General features: G+C 49.0%; 1 protein-coding gene across 24 annotated transcripts in view; it reads left to right on the top strand.

The window, feature by feature from the left end:
* The window catches only part of LOC102956920 (tigger transposable element-derived protein 1-like), a 35,155-nt gene that overhangs the window by 6,238 nt on the left and 13,552 nt on the right, over window positions 1–15,365 (top strand). For 16 of the 24 annotated variants that reach the window (XM_042969847.1, XM_042969845.1, XM_042969842.1 and 13 more), the window contains 4 exons: window positions 408–799; window positions 4,395–4,669; window positions 7,746–7,825; window positions 11,002–11,116. In XM_042969847.1, coding sequence (XP_042825781.1) covers window positions 408–539 — 132 coding nt within the window. In that variant the 3' untranslated portion in view covers window positions 540–799; window positions 4,395–4,669; window positions 7,746–7,825; window positions 11,002–11,116. Of the gene's footprint in view, window positions 1–407; window positions 800–4,394; window positions 4,670–7,745; window positions 7,826–9,630; window positions 9,746–11,001; window positions 11,117–14,405; window positions 15,038–15,365 lie in introns of those variants that run through there. The other 8 variants (XM_042969846.1, XM_042969843.1, XM_042969849.1 and 5 more) reach the window with 7 other exon arrangements.

Here is a 15,365-nt window from a genome sequence, read left to right as displayed (position 1 = left end):
AGATGAGGGTTTCCTGCTCTCGGCATGTCCTTTCTCACTTTCCATGCCACCCTTACCTCTTCTGGCTTCCACGGCCTCTGTCGTCTCAGTGCCAGAGCACTTTGGCTCACTGTGACTGTTGATACCAGGGATCACTTGCTTGGTTTGGAAATGTTTTCTTCTCTGAATTTCTGTGGCATGGTGTCTTGGTTTCCCTCCAGCCTCTGAGCTTTTTGTGATTCTGACAGTCTCCTGGTTCTGGTGCTCTTTGGAAAATACCATCCACTCCTAAGAGCTCAGTGGTCACCTCAGAGTTAGCTCCCACTGCATTGGTTATAGCCTAGCCTCTCAGATGTTAGACCCAAAGCTCTAATTCTGATGGACGCTGCCCCACCTCCTGACAGTCTTGTTGTCTCCCTTCATTCCAGTTTGTTTTCCTGTCCCCCCAAACTGTAATCACAGGCATCATGGGGTGTCCACCTGATTGCCGAAACGCCACTTGGGCCAGCAAACCACAGTCAGCCAGCAAGGGAAGGTGTTCTTGTGCTCTAGCTGGATGAGCCACAGGTGGTGGGACAGGGATGTCTGGGCTCCTGGACTCCTTTCAACACAGGTATCTGCATATGTCTGCATACATGCGCACGCACACGCGCGCACACACGCACACGCACACGCACACACACACGTGCCAAAAAATAAAGATGGGAGAAAGGATTCTTGCTACCTCTGTCTCGGCTAACATTGCATTGATGGGCTTGCTGTGAACTCATCACATGGGTCAGGACCAGTGGCTTGAAGGATCAGCCTTACTGGAAGAAAGGTGAGATGAGGCCCCTTGCTTGCTTTCCTGGGGAGAATGGTAAGGGGGATGAGAAGGAGAAGGGAAGCTTTTCTTAGGATTCTGGTGGCAGACTGGATTGGTTGCACAATGTATGAGCACTTATAATGTGCTAGGTGTGGATTCCAGGGTGAGTGAGACTGACTTCAGGAGCTGCCAGTCCAGAGGTTGTTACATTCTATGTGACAAGGCTATGACAGGTCACTCAGGAGGGACCCCACCAAGCTGGGGACATGGACATGATAGGGTAGGCTTTCTGGGGAAGTGGTGTCTCAGTCTTCATCTTCAGGGACCTTGTTGACAATCAGGAAACCCGTCATTTCAAAATGCCATGTTACAGAAGGGCTTGACAGACACAGCCCAATGTGGTAGGGTGGTTTGTAAGGGCCTAAGGAATGGGAGGAAGGAATATCCTCCATGGAGGCTGAATGCGGTGCAGCAGCTGAAGGAGGCAGGTGACCAGGCAGGAGTCGTTGAGGCCAAAGCCCGGTGGGTGGAAGGTGTAGTCGCATGAGCAGCCACTGGAGACCTTGCAGACATTGCATAGCGGAGACTAGGCATGCGTGTGCCCGTCTGGCTCCAGGGCTCGTTTGTTCAGAGCCGGGGACAGCGCCTGGCCCTCAACAAATGACTGGAGAGCCCTGGATTCGTTCAACCAGCAACCTTTAGCAGGTCCCTGAACATTTCCGGGGGGCCCTGGTGGTGCGACAGGGAAGCCCCGTGTCTCCTGTGAAATGCACGGTCTGCAACTCTACAGGTTGGATCTCTGACGCGTTGGGGACTACGTTTCCTAGAGAACCTAGCCGACAGAGGCGGCCTCCTACGCCTTTCAACTCCGGCAGCGGGCCGTTGCCATAGACCTGCAGGAGCAACCGACACCCGTGTCCCTCACCTCTTGGCCTGCTTGCGTGGGTTGTCGAGTAGAGTTGGGGGGTGTCGGGGGGATACAAGGCGCCGGAAGCTCCCGGTTCTTGTCCCCAGGGTGGTTGGTCATTGTTCAAGCGCGGTGGGACTGGTCCGTGTGGCTGCTTGGGGCGGTGAGTCCTGGCGCAATCCGGCCAGGAGTGTCGGAAAGGCCTGAGGTAGGGTGCGCAGCCGGTGGAGGACGGCAGGGGAGGTGGTGCAGAGAAGCACCACCCGTTTCCCTGGGAGCCCAGCTAGTCCTCCGGGAGAGGTGGCTCAGGGGCCCCTTGGCCCTAGAGTCCTGTGTGAGCGGGTCCTGGCCCGGAAGTGGTTCCGGGCTGAGGTCAGCTCTCGCCACCCTTCGCGGTTCCATCAGCCGGTTGGCGCTGTTATCCTACACGAGCCAATTTTCTGGGCTTCCCTCCTTCCTTTTTAGATTCACACCCAACCTACACCCTCAAAACTTCTCACTTCTTCTGGGGAGTCTCTGGATTTCCTCAGTCCAGACCTGAGTTCCTTTTTGCTCCCACTACTTGTGCGTTCATCCGTGAGAGTGATGGGGAGGGGTGCTCCCCACACATGGCGATTAAAATCCAGACCCTTATACTGCCAAACTCTCTGTAGGATCGCCCTGGCCACATGGCTCTTGCCTGTGCTGATCCTGCTGGCCAGAATGTTCTCTAGCCACCGCCTCTGGGCACCTGGTGGTTAGGTGGGTGTGCCGGGGGTGGGGGGGTGGGGGGGTGGGGGGGGCGGGGTGGTGGTGGTGGTGGTGGTGGTGGATGGAGGTTCCCCAGTTTGGGAACCTTGACCAACCCATATAACAACATGTGCTGGCACTGAAATTATGTGTTAAAGTTGCAATGGTAACAAATGGTCGTTGCCAAAAAAATTGAGACGGTGTGTAGAGATTTCTGAAAAAAAGTGGACTCCTCCTCCAGTTACTTTCCCCAGATTTGCTTGCTGGGAGTTTGTTTTTCAGGACCCGTTTCTGAACATTTATTATAACAGTAGCTTCTGCATACATGCACACACACATACACCTCAGAATTTTGTTGCTTTAAAATATGTCAACATTAGTGGGATCACATTGTGTGAGGACCGCCACAGATTAGTTTCTTGTTGAACATTGTAGAGTGGACATCTCTACTTGACATTTGTTGATCTTGGCTAATTGGTATGAGCTGAGCCTCTTGGGCTCTGTAGGAGTCTGCCATGGGGGAAAGGAAGGCCTTCCAGCGTAGGTGTCAGCTGTTGCTATCCCTGCACCTGACCCATGCTGGCTGCCCTGCAATTGTTTTTAGTTTCCATCTTTCTCTTCCAGTCTGTCCTCTATGATGAAGTTTTGGGGTGATGGCGGTGGGGGGGGGGTTCGTGGGGTCAGAGCCAATGACCAAGAAAGGATTCTTGAAGATATCTGGTGCAAAAAGATGATTTTATTAAAGCATGGGGACAGGACCTGTGGGCAGGAAGAGGTACACTGAGGTTGTGACAGGTAACTCATTATATACCCTCAGGTTGGGAGGGGGTCAGGGATAGAGTATGTCTTTAAGGAATTTTGGAAACAAGGTTTCCAGGACCTTGAGGGGCTAGCTGTTGCTAGGGAAACACCATTTATCACCGTTTAATAAAGCCTCAGTGATGAGACTCTTTAGATGCATATCGGGGAACCATAAGCTTGGAGTATGATTGCCAGCATATATCTTGAAGCAGTTGAAATAAAGGAAGTTGACTTACAGGATCCTTGAGGTTGGGATAATGTGAAGCCAAGGTTCTCTTTTGCTCCCAGCAAAGTGTCATCCTTGAGGTAGCTGAACTCCTAGAGGGAGGTCACTCTGCCGGTCTCAAGGACCTGTCAATGGGCTGTAGGCAGTAAGGGAATTTAATTTTTCATTTGCCTTGGTTTCCCACATCACCATGGCAAGCACTTAAGCCCCTTTCCTTTGTTCTTGGGTAGCCAGGAGTGTCCGAGGAATATTACACATATTCCACCTGGGGGCAGGGGGCAGTATGCCAGCCTGTATTTTGCCCTTAGCTTGCCCTATGCGTCCCCATCACCCTACATCACTCTTCCTAGTGTCTGGAAGATTGTATTCTTCACTTGCTCTGACCCTCCCTGGGCACAGACCCTCTGCTAGTTCCCACCAGCACTTCTGTTTGGCTGTTGGTGGAGTTCTCTCAGTTCACTGAGATATGGCATATCCATGCCCTCTATCTCCAGGAACAACTCTCGTACCTTTACCTAGCCTGATATGAGCTACTGTAAACTCCCCCTGCAGGGGTGGGTTCACTCTCCTCTTGACCAGATTCCCAGTGCCAGGTGTTCTCTTGAAGGCACAGATGGGGAAGTTCAGGCTGGAGATATCCCCTACCAGGTTGCCAGCTAGCCAGACTTAGGGACAGTTTCTGCAAGAGGAAGTGACCTCGAGGGTATGGGTGGCTGGAAGGGCGTGCATGGTCTGTGGCCCTGATTGGGTGGGCATTTGTCCCAGGAAGACAGTGTGTGGCCTGAGTGAGTGCAGGTGAGACCAGCTTCCCAAGGTCTTGCCATGGCAGTAGGCCCAGCACCCCTCAGTCAAAAAGAGCTTGTGGTCATCAAGAGGGAGGATGATGAGGCCACCTCATGGGATCCTGAACCTCTCTCTAACCCTCAGCCCTCCACTCTGCTGTCCAGGCTTTGTAGGGACCCCTGACAGTGCTTCTGCAGCTTCTGCTATGAAGAGGCAGCAGGGCCCTGAGAGGCCCTGGCCAGGCTATGAGATCTTTGCTGCTGGTGAATGAGGCCTGAGTCACACTCCAAGGAGCAAATGATGGAGCTGTTAGTGCTGGAGCAGTTCTTGGGTGTGTTGCCACCTGACACCCAGGTTTGGGTGGAGTCCCAGTGCCCTGAGAGTGCTGAGGAGGCTGTGGTGCTGGTGGAGAGCCTTGCTCAGATGATGCAGGAAACTGGTGAGCCACAGGGGCCCAGGGGCCTGGTTGGGAGGCCCAGGGGCTGGGGAATGCAGAAGGGGACACAACCTACCACCCTGACCCAGTGTTCTTATCACTGGGAAGAAGACTCAAAAGCTGCAACATGTTTGGAGCATTTTGTAGCCTGTGAGCCTCCCAGAGATGGGAGCTTGACATTGGCATGACATTTCACCCTCTCAGGGTGCACCAGGCCTCCTTTCTCTTCCTTCTTTCCTTACTCAAAATGTCACTGGATGCATGCCATGTTCCAGGCATCTAAGTCAATCAAGGAAGGAAACAAGCAAGGTTTCTGCCCTATTGGAACTTGGTCTGTTTAGAGAGTTGGATAGTGAGACCACCAGTCATAATTAGGGTATCCTGTTTTCTCTGGAGGGGGTGGGGCACGAGGAGGTGAACAGAGATTGGCCTCGCCAGGGATGGCTTTGCAGTTCATGCCATGTGACATCTTCACTTTGGGCAACATGTGTCTGTATGCCTGTGGGGAGGGGATAATCATGAAACCGGCTGGAGAGATGGTTGGATAGGATGCCATCATTCATCCTGGCATTTGTTCACTCATTTGCTCACAGATACCTATGCAGTGTCTTTTGTCTTCTTGGTCCTCCATATCAAGAGGTAGAAAACCTAGTGATGAAAAACAAAAACAGGTTTACTAAGTTATAATTTGCATACAAAAAAAGTATACAGTCCCTGGGTTTGGTATATTTGCAAGATTATATAACCATTACCATTGCCTCATACCATAATTTAAACATCTCAGAGAAACTGTGCCCATGAGGAGTCACTCCCCATTTTACTCCTAATGCCTTGGCAAACACTAATATTTGTGTCTCTATGGATTTGCTTATTCTGGACATTTCATTAAAGGGAATCATATGATATGTAGCTTTTTATGACTTGCCTCATTCATTGAGTGTAATGTTTTCAGTGTACATTTATGTTGTGGCATGTAATTATCTCATTTTTATGGTTAAATAATATCTTCTATGAGTATATCACATTTTGTTTATTCATTTATCTATTAATGGACATTTGGGATGTTTGTGCCTTTTGGCTATTATGTATAATGATGCTGTGAATGTATGTGTATGTGTTTTTATGTGGACAAATGTTTTCATTGCTCTTGGTTATATACCTGGGGGTGGAATGACTGGTGAGGCTGTTTGACCTTTTGAGGAATGCTAACATACCACTCGTTTTAACAGAGAGGATTTTAATGCAAATAATTTAACAGGTATTGAAGGAAGAGAAAAGTATAGAAAAAAGGTGTCATGGCTGTAGGGACTGCAGGGAATAGTACCCTCCTACAGATGTAGGCACAAAGGGAAGAGATTGGAATTGAGACAACTAGAAACTGAAAAGAGGGCCAGTGCTGGGTGGTGCTGGGCTCTTTGAAGGGGACATGATGAAGCTAGTTCTGTACATGCTGGAAAGGCTGCAAACTGGATTCACTTACTGTTAAGGAAAACCTTGATAATGCAGGTTTTCACCTAGGCATGAATGTGAGGTGCAGGCGAGACATTTTGGATGAATGTGTCTGTAGTTTTTGTGGGGTGTTTGCTTGTGGTACTGTGCTCTTTTCTAAGCCTGTTGCTGGTGTTTTGAGGCGGGCTGTCTCCTGACTGTTTGCCTCCTCGTTAGAGGTCTCTTAGTTCCAGTTCCAAGCTTCTCACTGAATAGATGCTTAGGTGATACACACTATAAAAAGAGATTTTGCAGGGCACCTGGCTGGCTCAGTCAGAAGAGCATGTGACTCTTGATCTTGGGGTCATGAGTTTGAGCCCCACATTGGGTGTAGAGATTACTAAAAAAAAACTTAAAAAGAAGAAAGATTTTGCATTATAACATTGTGGATGTTGGAATAGCAGCCTACTAGTAGGTCACTAAATGGACTCAGGCCTGGTACTCATGTGGATCTTGTGGGATGTGCATGGTTACATCCATTCATCCTTGAAATAACACAGTTTCAAGTTTGCCATAGTTCACATTTACATGAAGACTCCTGCCTTTGCTCCATGCCCTTACCTGGTCTCGGCCTATTGCTGGCCCCTCCAATGCCCCCACGTGAGAGAGGGTAGAGGGGCTGGCCCTTGCTTTCTCTGGGTGGCCTTGGAGATGATTGTTGTGATGCTGTCAGGGATTCCAGAAGCCAAATGTCTCAAACTATTTCCTTGGCTGTCAATGTCAAGGTATGTGTGTGGGTCCCCAAGACCACTTTTAGTCTTAATGATATGCTGGAAGGAGTCTCAGAATTCAACAAGGCTGTTATACTCGTGATTATAGTTTATTATAGCGAAAAGATACATATTAAACTCAGCAATGGAAAAAGGTGCATAGTCTGGGAGATAGTGGGCATAAGTTTCCACATGACCTTTCCCAGGGTAGTCATGTGGACAGTGCTTAATTCTCACAGCAATGATATGTGACAGTGTAGCAGCCAGGGATGCTTACCCGAGTTGTGGCATCCAGGGTTTTTATTGAGGGTCAGTTACATAGGTATGGAGTATACTAACCATAGTTACTCAGTCTCAACTCCTCCCAGAGGTCAGGTTGGTACAATGTGGACCAGGGTCACCACTGTAAGTCACATTGTTAGCATGAACTATCTGGTTTGGCCTAAGTCCTTAGGTAAACAGAGATACCTTTAAGAGGCAGAATATTCCAAGGGCTTAAGAGGTTACCTTTCAGGAGCAGGTCAAGGGCCAAACTTTTGGAATGTGCAAGGTTTGGACAACCCAGGCCTGCTGAGTCAACCCTTTCCTGAACATCTGGCTGCAGCCAAAGGAAGGCTCTCATGACTGTTTCCTTGGTGTTTCAGTGATTTGGGTTTCAGGGGCCTTGGATGTACTCTTAAGGTATGTATGTGTATGTGGACCAAAGGAGGAGGTGCATGTTGGCCAGGGCAGGGTGTTCTGTGTGATTTGGATGGCAGTCCTTGTTCTCATTCAGCTCAGAGTCCCGGGCCAGCATCTGGGTACATGTTAACTGCCTGGGTGCCTGACCTCTGTGTCCTTAGGGTGGGGCTGAAGGCACTAACACTTTCCTCTCCCCTCAGTGCTGGCCCAGTCTCATCCCGAGGACCAGTGGTCTGGAGACCTGGCAGAGTCAGCCAAACTCTTCACAGATGGAGCTCAGGTGAGCTGTGAAGCTGTGAGTCTTTCAAAGTCAAAGATGCCACATCTTGCTGACCACTCCCCACCCCCACAACCTTCCCTTACCCCAGACCATGGAGGGTCACTTCAGCAGCTGTGCTCAGCCTCCCCCCACCTCCCCTCACCCCCAGGCTTGGCCCTGGAGCCTGCCCTGCAGCCTCCTTCGGCTTCTGGTTGTGAGTGTGGAGTCTCCCCAGGCTTATACTGTCTGAATAGTGGAGTAGGTGCTTGTCTTGAAGTCTCAGGTCCCCAGTGCCCAAACCCAAAGACACAGGAGTAAGTCTGGGACCAGATGGGGTTGCCTGGTCTCTGCTGCTTTTGGGTATGGCTAAACATTGCCATCAGGAAAGCCCGAATCTAGGTTTTTATTGTTGGCACCAGTTCATAATTTATTTTTTATTTATTTTATTTTATTTTTTTATTTTTTAAAATTTACATCCAAATGAGTTAGCATATAGTGCAACAATGATTTCAGGAGTGGATTCCTTAGTGCCCCTTACCCATTTAGCCCATCCTCCCTCCCAGAATCCCTCCTGTAACCCTCAGTTTGTTCTCCATATTTATGAATCTCTTCTGATTTGTCCCCCTCCCTGTTTTTATATTATTTTTGTTTCCCTGCCCTTATGTTCATCTGTTTTGCCTCTTAAAGTCCTCATATGAGTGAAGTCATGTGATTTTTGTCTTTCTCTGACTAATTTCACTTAGCATAATACCCTCCAGTTCCATCCACGTAGTTGCAAATGGCAAGATTTCATTCTTTTTGATTGCTGAGTAATACTTCATTGTGTGTGTATATATATATATATACATATATACATATATATATACACACATATATATACATATATATACACATATATACACACATATATACATATATAATACATATATACATATATATACATATATACATATGTGCACATATATACATATATAATATATATACATATATATATATATATATATATATATATATATATATATACATGTACACCACATCTTCTTTATCCATTCATCCATCGATGGACATTTGGACTCTTTCCATACTTTGGCTATTATTGATAGTGCTGCTATAAACATGGGGGTGCATGTGTCCCTTCGAAACAGCACACCTGTATCCCGTGGATAAATGCCTAGTAGTGCAATTGCTGGGTCGTAGGGTAGTTCTTTTTTTTTTTTTAATTTTTTTTTCAACGTTTTTTAATTTATTTTTGGGACAGAGAGAGACAGAACATGAACGGGGGAGGGGCAGAGAGAGAGGGAGACACAGAATCAGAAACAGGCTCCAGGCTCCGAGCCATCAGCCCAGAGCCTGACGCGGGGCTCGAACTCATGGACCGCGAGATCGTGACCTGGCTGAAGTCGGACGCTTAACCGACTGCGCCACCCAGGCGCCCCTGGGTCGTAGGGTAGTTCTATTTTTAGTTTTTTGAGGAACTTCCATACTGTTTTCCAGAGTGGCCGCACCAGCTTGCATTCCCACATAATTTATTTATTTATTTTTATTTTTTTATTAAAAAAAATTTTTTAAAAACATTTTATTTATTTTTGAGACAGGGAGAGATAGAGCATGAACAGGGGAGGGTCAGAGAGAGAGGGAGACACAGAATCTGAAACAGGCTCCAGGCTCTGAGCTGTCAGCACAGAGCCCGACGCGGGACTTGAACTCACGGACCGTGAGATCATGACCTGAGCCGAAGTCGGCCGCTTAACCGACTGAGCCACCCAGGTGCCCCACATAATTTATTTTTTATTAAAAATTTTTTGTTTGAATATTTTATTTTCAAGTTATCTCTACCCCCCACATGGGGCTCGAACTCACCACCCTGAGATCAAGAGTTGCATGCTCCTCCCACTGAGCCAGCCATGTGCCCCACCAGTTTCCGGTTTAAAACAGCATTCGGTAGGTCCAGAGGACATATCTTTGGGCAGGACTGACTGCATCGGCCTGTAATGGGGGTTGAGATTCTTCTCCTGTGTCTGGGGTGCCTTGGCTGTGCCTCCTAGGTTGGCTTTGATCTTGGCTTTGCTTCTCTTGGGTCCCCACCCTAGCAGGCTTCTCCTCTCCATTTCTCTGTCCACCACTTGTCTTTGCCCGACTTCCCCAAAGTGAGTTTTCTCTTATTAATTTAGTCATAGTTTTTGTTGCAAAGAGATAGAAGGCAATACGCTGATTGTTATCAGTTTATCCTCCCATTATGTTTTAAATCTAACAATGTAACATATATGCATTATAAAGTAATTCAAATCTTAACAAAATATATAAAGGTCAAGCCTCACACCTGATCTGCCTCTTTGGAGATGGCCACTGTTAACCTTTGTGTGTCCTTCCTCCCTTGTTGTAAATTTTTTTTTTAACGTTTATTTATTTTTGAGACAGAGAGAGACACAGCATGAACGGGGGAGGGGCAGAGAGAGAGGGAGACACAGAATCTGAAACAGGCTCCAGGCTCTGAGCCATCAGCCCAGAGCCCGATGCGGGGCTCGAACTCACGGACTGCGAGATCGTGACCTGAGCCGAAGTCGGACGCTTAACCGACTGAGCCACCCAGGCGCCCCAATTCCTCCCTTGTTTTAAATACACATATGCAGCATACACACACACACACGTGTGTGTGTGTGTGTGTGTGTGTGTGTGTGTGTGTGTGTGTGTGTAGGTATATAGACACTTCTAAAGAAAGCCCCATTAATGCTCTGCACCTGCTTTTTCACTCCATCTCCCGTTGGGGACCCTTCCAGTGTCAGAAGCAGCTTGACCCTTCCCTTTTAGTGGCTTTTTAGGAGTCATTTATCTTGTCCACCCCAGGACACACACACCTGTCCTAGCTGCCACTCCTCTTTGCCTCCTCTGCCCTTATGGCTTTTCAGCACATGGATGTCCTTGGATCCCCTGCTTTGGTGCTGAGCACTGTGGAGGGCTGTTTCACCTTTAGTCCTCATGGTAGCCCTGCATGGTTGTCTCTTTTGGGCAGGAAAGGAAGCTGAGGTGTTTTGTGACAAATAGCTGGCCTTCCATTCCTTGGTCAGGCTTGCCTTGAAGTGGAGGGACCTTTTGGTCCTTGGGCATTGTACAGTCTCCCAAGGGATGGCTCTGCCCCATGAGATAGGGACCAAAGCTTGCTTCTGTGTCACAGGGTACTTGTGTGTTTGTGGTCCTAGCAGTAACCCAGGGGCTTCTCCAGGAGGAGAGAGGGTGTTGCTCACAGACATGGACTGAGCCCACATGGGAAGGAGAGCAGATCAGCCAAGGAGCATGCCCAGGGTCTCCTGCCAGGTGAGTGGGCCACACCCTGGCCCTCCCCACCCCTGACTGTCATTCCTGGAGCTTCCTGAGAGACTGCAAAACCTGAGAACTCCTACAGTTGCCCTGTCCACATGTACCCAAGCTGGGCTCAAGAGACTTTCTGTGAGTCACTGACATGCTGGTTGCTCTTGGGCATAGCCAGGATGCTTCACTGTGAAACTCCAGTCACAAGTCAGTAGTGCAAAGCTCAACTGTGAGAGATGCTGTTCCTGAAAGAAACTGGTCGGCCTTGTTGTGGAAGGCTACTAGGGAAATGAGTTTCCCTACTGCCTCTAGGCCCCTTGCCTGATTCCACAGTAGCCTGTCTGGGTCATTTTACCATGCCCATGTATAGTTGACCCTTAAATAGAATGGGCTTGAACTGCCTGAGTCCACTTATACGTGGGTTTTATTTTATAAATAGAGTATACTTCAGTAAATGTATTTTCTTTGTGGTTTTTTTTTGAATTTTTTTTAACGTTTATTTATTTTTGAGACAGAGAGAGACAGAGCATGAATGGGGGAGGGTCAGAGAGAGGGAGACACAGAATCTGAAACAGGCTCTGGGCTCTGAGCTGTCAGCACAGGGGCCCGATGCGGGGCTCGAACTCACAGACCGCGAGATCGTGACCTGAGCCGAAGTCGGTGCTCAACTGACTGAGCCACCCAGGCGCCCCTGTGTTTTTAATAACATTTTTTCTAGCTTTATTGTAAGAATACAGTGTCTAATACATACACAAAATATGTATTAATTGACTGCTTATGCTGTTGGTAAAACTTCCAGTCAACAGTAGTTAATTAGTGATCACGTTTTTGGGGAGTCAGAAGTTATAAGTGGATTTTCAACTGCTTGGAGGGGGGTTGGTGCCCCAACCCTTGGTTGTTGTTCAAAGATTAGCTATTCCCTCTAGCAAAGCAAAACAACAACAGAACAAAAACCATGCATTTTGATATCCTTAATTACGTTGTTCACGGTCTCTGCAAGCTCAGAGCCATGAAATGTGTTTATTCTAGCAGGACAGCTTTTTGTTTTCCTCCTTGGATGCCTGGAAGCTCAGAGTTCAGTTTTATGTACAGTTGTTGTAAATTTTTGTACCCTGCTACAATGTGCTGAGTGCCCCCCACCACTCCCCCATTACTTTCTGATTTCTGTGTTTGGTCTGACATCAGTGTGTTATGTATTGTATCACACTGGATCCTTCAGGAGGTGGGTTGAAGTGGGTGATTTGGAACAGTGTGCCCATTGGGAGGCATTGTTGTAAAGTGGTAATGGGTTTTCAGAAGCTTGCTCCATTACTGAGGGTAAGTTAATTTAGTCTGTGGGACCAGAGTTCATCCATTGCTCTGTGGCCAAATGAAAGAGATTTATCAATGGTCTTTAGCAGGTTTTATCCAAACTTGTCTGCACTTTCCACGAGTAAAATTTTCTTCCCATTTTACAGAGGGTCAGGGCCAGGGTGGCAGTGGCACTGAAATCAGCAGTCACAGGGTGGGAACACACTTATTCTTTAGCTGTGTCTGGAGAGAGTGATGCAGACAGAGCCTCCTCTACCATTTCTGGGCTGAAGATCTCTTTGAAGAGACCACCCAGCACAAGCCAGTGCCCATGCACCAAGTGGGACCACAAGGCTATCAACCTGCAGGATAAGCTTGAGGTGTTGTGGCTCTTTGAAGCCGGAGAGAAGCTCAGCAGAATCAGGAATGTGCTGGGGCTCTCCACCTCCACCATGGCTACCATTCGTGACAACAAGGAGAAGATCCGAGCCAGTTCCCAGGTGGCCACACTGCAGGCGGCCACCAAATTGATGCACAGCTGCAGCCTGGTGATGGAGAATATGGAGTGGAAGCTAAGCATGTGGATCAATGACCAGAATGAGCTCAATGTGCCCATCAACATCATGCTTCATCCAGGAGAAGGCTTGCAGCCTGTTCGAGGACCTCAAGTGGGAGCAGGGCGTGGGTGCCCAATTGGAGACCTTCGGGGCAGTTGTGGGTGGTTCGCGTGTTTTAAGGCATGCCAAAGCCTGCATGCCTTGGGGTGGGTGGTGAGGCTGGGGGCTGCGAGGCCATGGGCACAACTGCTGCATCTGTGTGCAGATACCCTGCCCTGCTTCAGAGAGTGATCCAGGAGGGTGGCTACACACCATGGTAGGTGTTCAACGTGGATGAGACTGGGCTTTTCTGGAAGCGACTGCCTGACAGGACGTTCCTTTCCCTGGAGGAGAAATCAGCCCCTGGGTGCAAAGCTGCCTGAGATATCCTGACGCTGCTACTCAGTGGCAGTGCGGCTGGCGATCTCGTTGAAGTTGCTGCTGGTGTATCCCTCAGAGAACTCTCACACCCTCAAGGGCTTCTCCAAGCCCAACCTGCCTGTGGTGTGGTGTTCACACAAGAAGGCCTGGGTGACCATGAGCATCTTCCAGGAGTGGTGTGTGCACTTCTTCTGCCCAGTTGTGGAGAGGTTCTGTGCCCATCACTGCTTGTCTTGGACAGTGTCCCTGGCCACCCTGGGAACCTGGACAACCTCTCCGACCATGTGTGTGTGGAGTACTTGCCCAAGAACACGACGGCCCTCATCCAGCCCAAGAACCAGGGCACTGTTGCCACCTTCAAGGCCTGCTGCTTATGGAGGGTCTTCTGCCTGTTGGCGTTGAGGGTGGGAGGCAGGGACCAGCAGTCTGTGGTCTTTGACTTCTGGCGAGTATACAGCATCCTTGATGCTGTCTACAACATCTCTGACTTCTGGGAGGAGGTCCCACCAGCGACGCTGAGTAGGGGGTGGAGAAAGCTGTGGCCTCAGTGCGTCAAGCGGGAGGCCAGAAGGCTGCATGTGGAAACTCTGCTACAGATCCGGCAGGACATCCTGGCACTGACACATGTTGCAGGTTTCAGAGAGGTGGCAGAGGCAGATGTGGTTGAGTTGCTTTAGAGCCCTGGGGCAGACCTGTCCAACGAGGAACTGATTAGCAATTGGATGCTAATTGTCACCCTGTCCTGTTCTCTGAAATGATGCTGTGCCCCATCTGATTGGTTGGGGAGAGAGAGGAGAGACTGGTGGGTGAGCTAGAGAGGTAGAATACTCACCAGATCTCCAAGCCCCCAGCAAGGGGCATCCTCATGGCTGCAGGTGTCCCTTGGCCAGAACTGGATGCTAATTCTTCCTTTCTTCTTGTCTCCTCCCCTGGTCTCTCTGCCTTGCACTCCTCTCTTTACCGGTTTCCATTTGATACCTGCCATGCCCTTTTGACTTTCTTCTCCCTGTGGACACGGCTCATTCCAGACAGTGGTGGCATTTGGAGAAAAGGCCGTGGATCCCACAAGGGAATGCTGGGGGCCACCCATTGCTCTGCAGACGGTGACCTTTGGGGATGTGACCTGTTTGGGTAAGGATGCAGATTTTGGGGAGTGGGTTGGCCTTATTGCTGGACATACAGGCCCTCAGGTGAGTGGTCTGTCTCCAGCTATGGGTTCCTGCTGCAGAAGGTCTTTACTCAAGATTACCTTCTTTCCACAGGAGTAGGGAGATGGAGGGCTGCTCTAGAGGACTGGTTATTGTTTAAATTTGGCCTGAAGGTTTTGCTGTCAAGCCTAGATGCCCACACATCTCCCATCTGCCTTCTGTACACACCTGTGCACACCTGGCGGGCATATGTCCAGACTCCAGCTCATATTACATACATGAAATGAGTACTACCTGCTGGCTGGACCTATCACACCTGAGCAGGAAATTCTTCTATCCCCAAACTTGGGCCATCTTGGACACCCAGAGCTCTGGCTTCTCCTGGGAGTGGCTACTGTGGGTGTATCTTGAGATCCCAGGGTTGCCGGTCAGCTACTCCCATTTGGGTGTCTGCACCACTCAATGTAGAATCAGAGTCAGATGAACAACAACAACAACAACAACAACAACAACAGCAACAACAAAAATCAGAGTCAGATGAAAGATTGATTTTAAACACCATTTTTGGATATGTTAATCAGATAAGGGAAGAGTCACTTGCTGTTAGTTTGCCATGGGGTGTGGGGCATGTGGCCCATTTCCATTTAGGAGTCCAAGCCTGCTGGTCAGTGAGTGCCCAACTGCCCCGGCAGGGAGACCTGGCTTAGCGTTTTTGGTAAACTGTGCCTGTATTACTTTCCACCTGGTATTGCTCCCCACTGTTATCACAGCTCCCAACTGCATCCAGGGAGGATCTTGGGTGTGATGCCAAACAGTTTTATCATTGTTTTGACCTTTTGC

The sequence above is a fragment of the Panthera tigris genome, chromosome E2 (genome assembly GCF_018350195.1).
Source record: "Panthera tigris isolate Pti1 chromosome E2, P.tigris_Pti1_mat1.1, whole genome shotgun sequence".
Lineage (NCBI taxonomy): Eukaryota > Metazoa > Chordata > Mammalia > Carnivora > Felidae > Panthera > Panthera tigris.
This window is presented reverse-complemented; position numbering and strand designations above follow the sequence as displayed.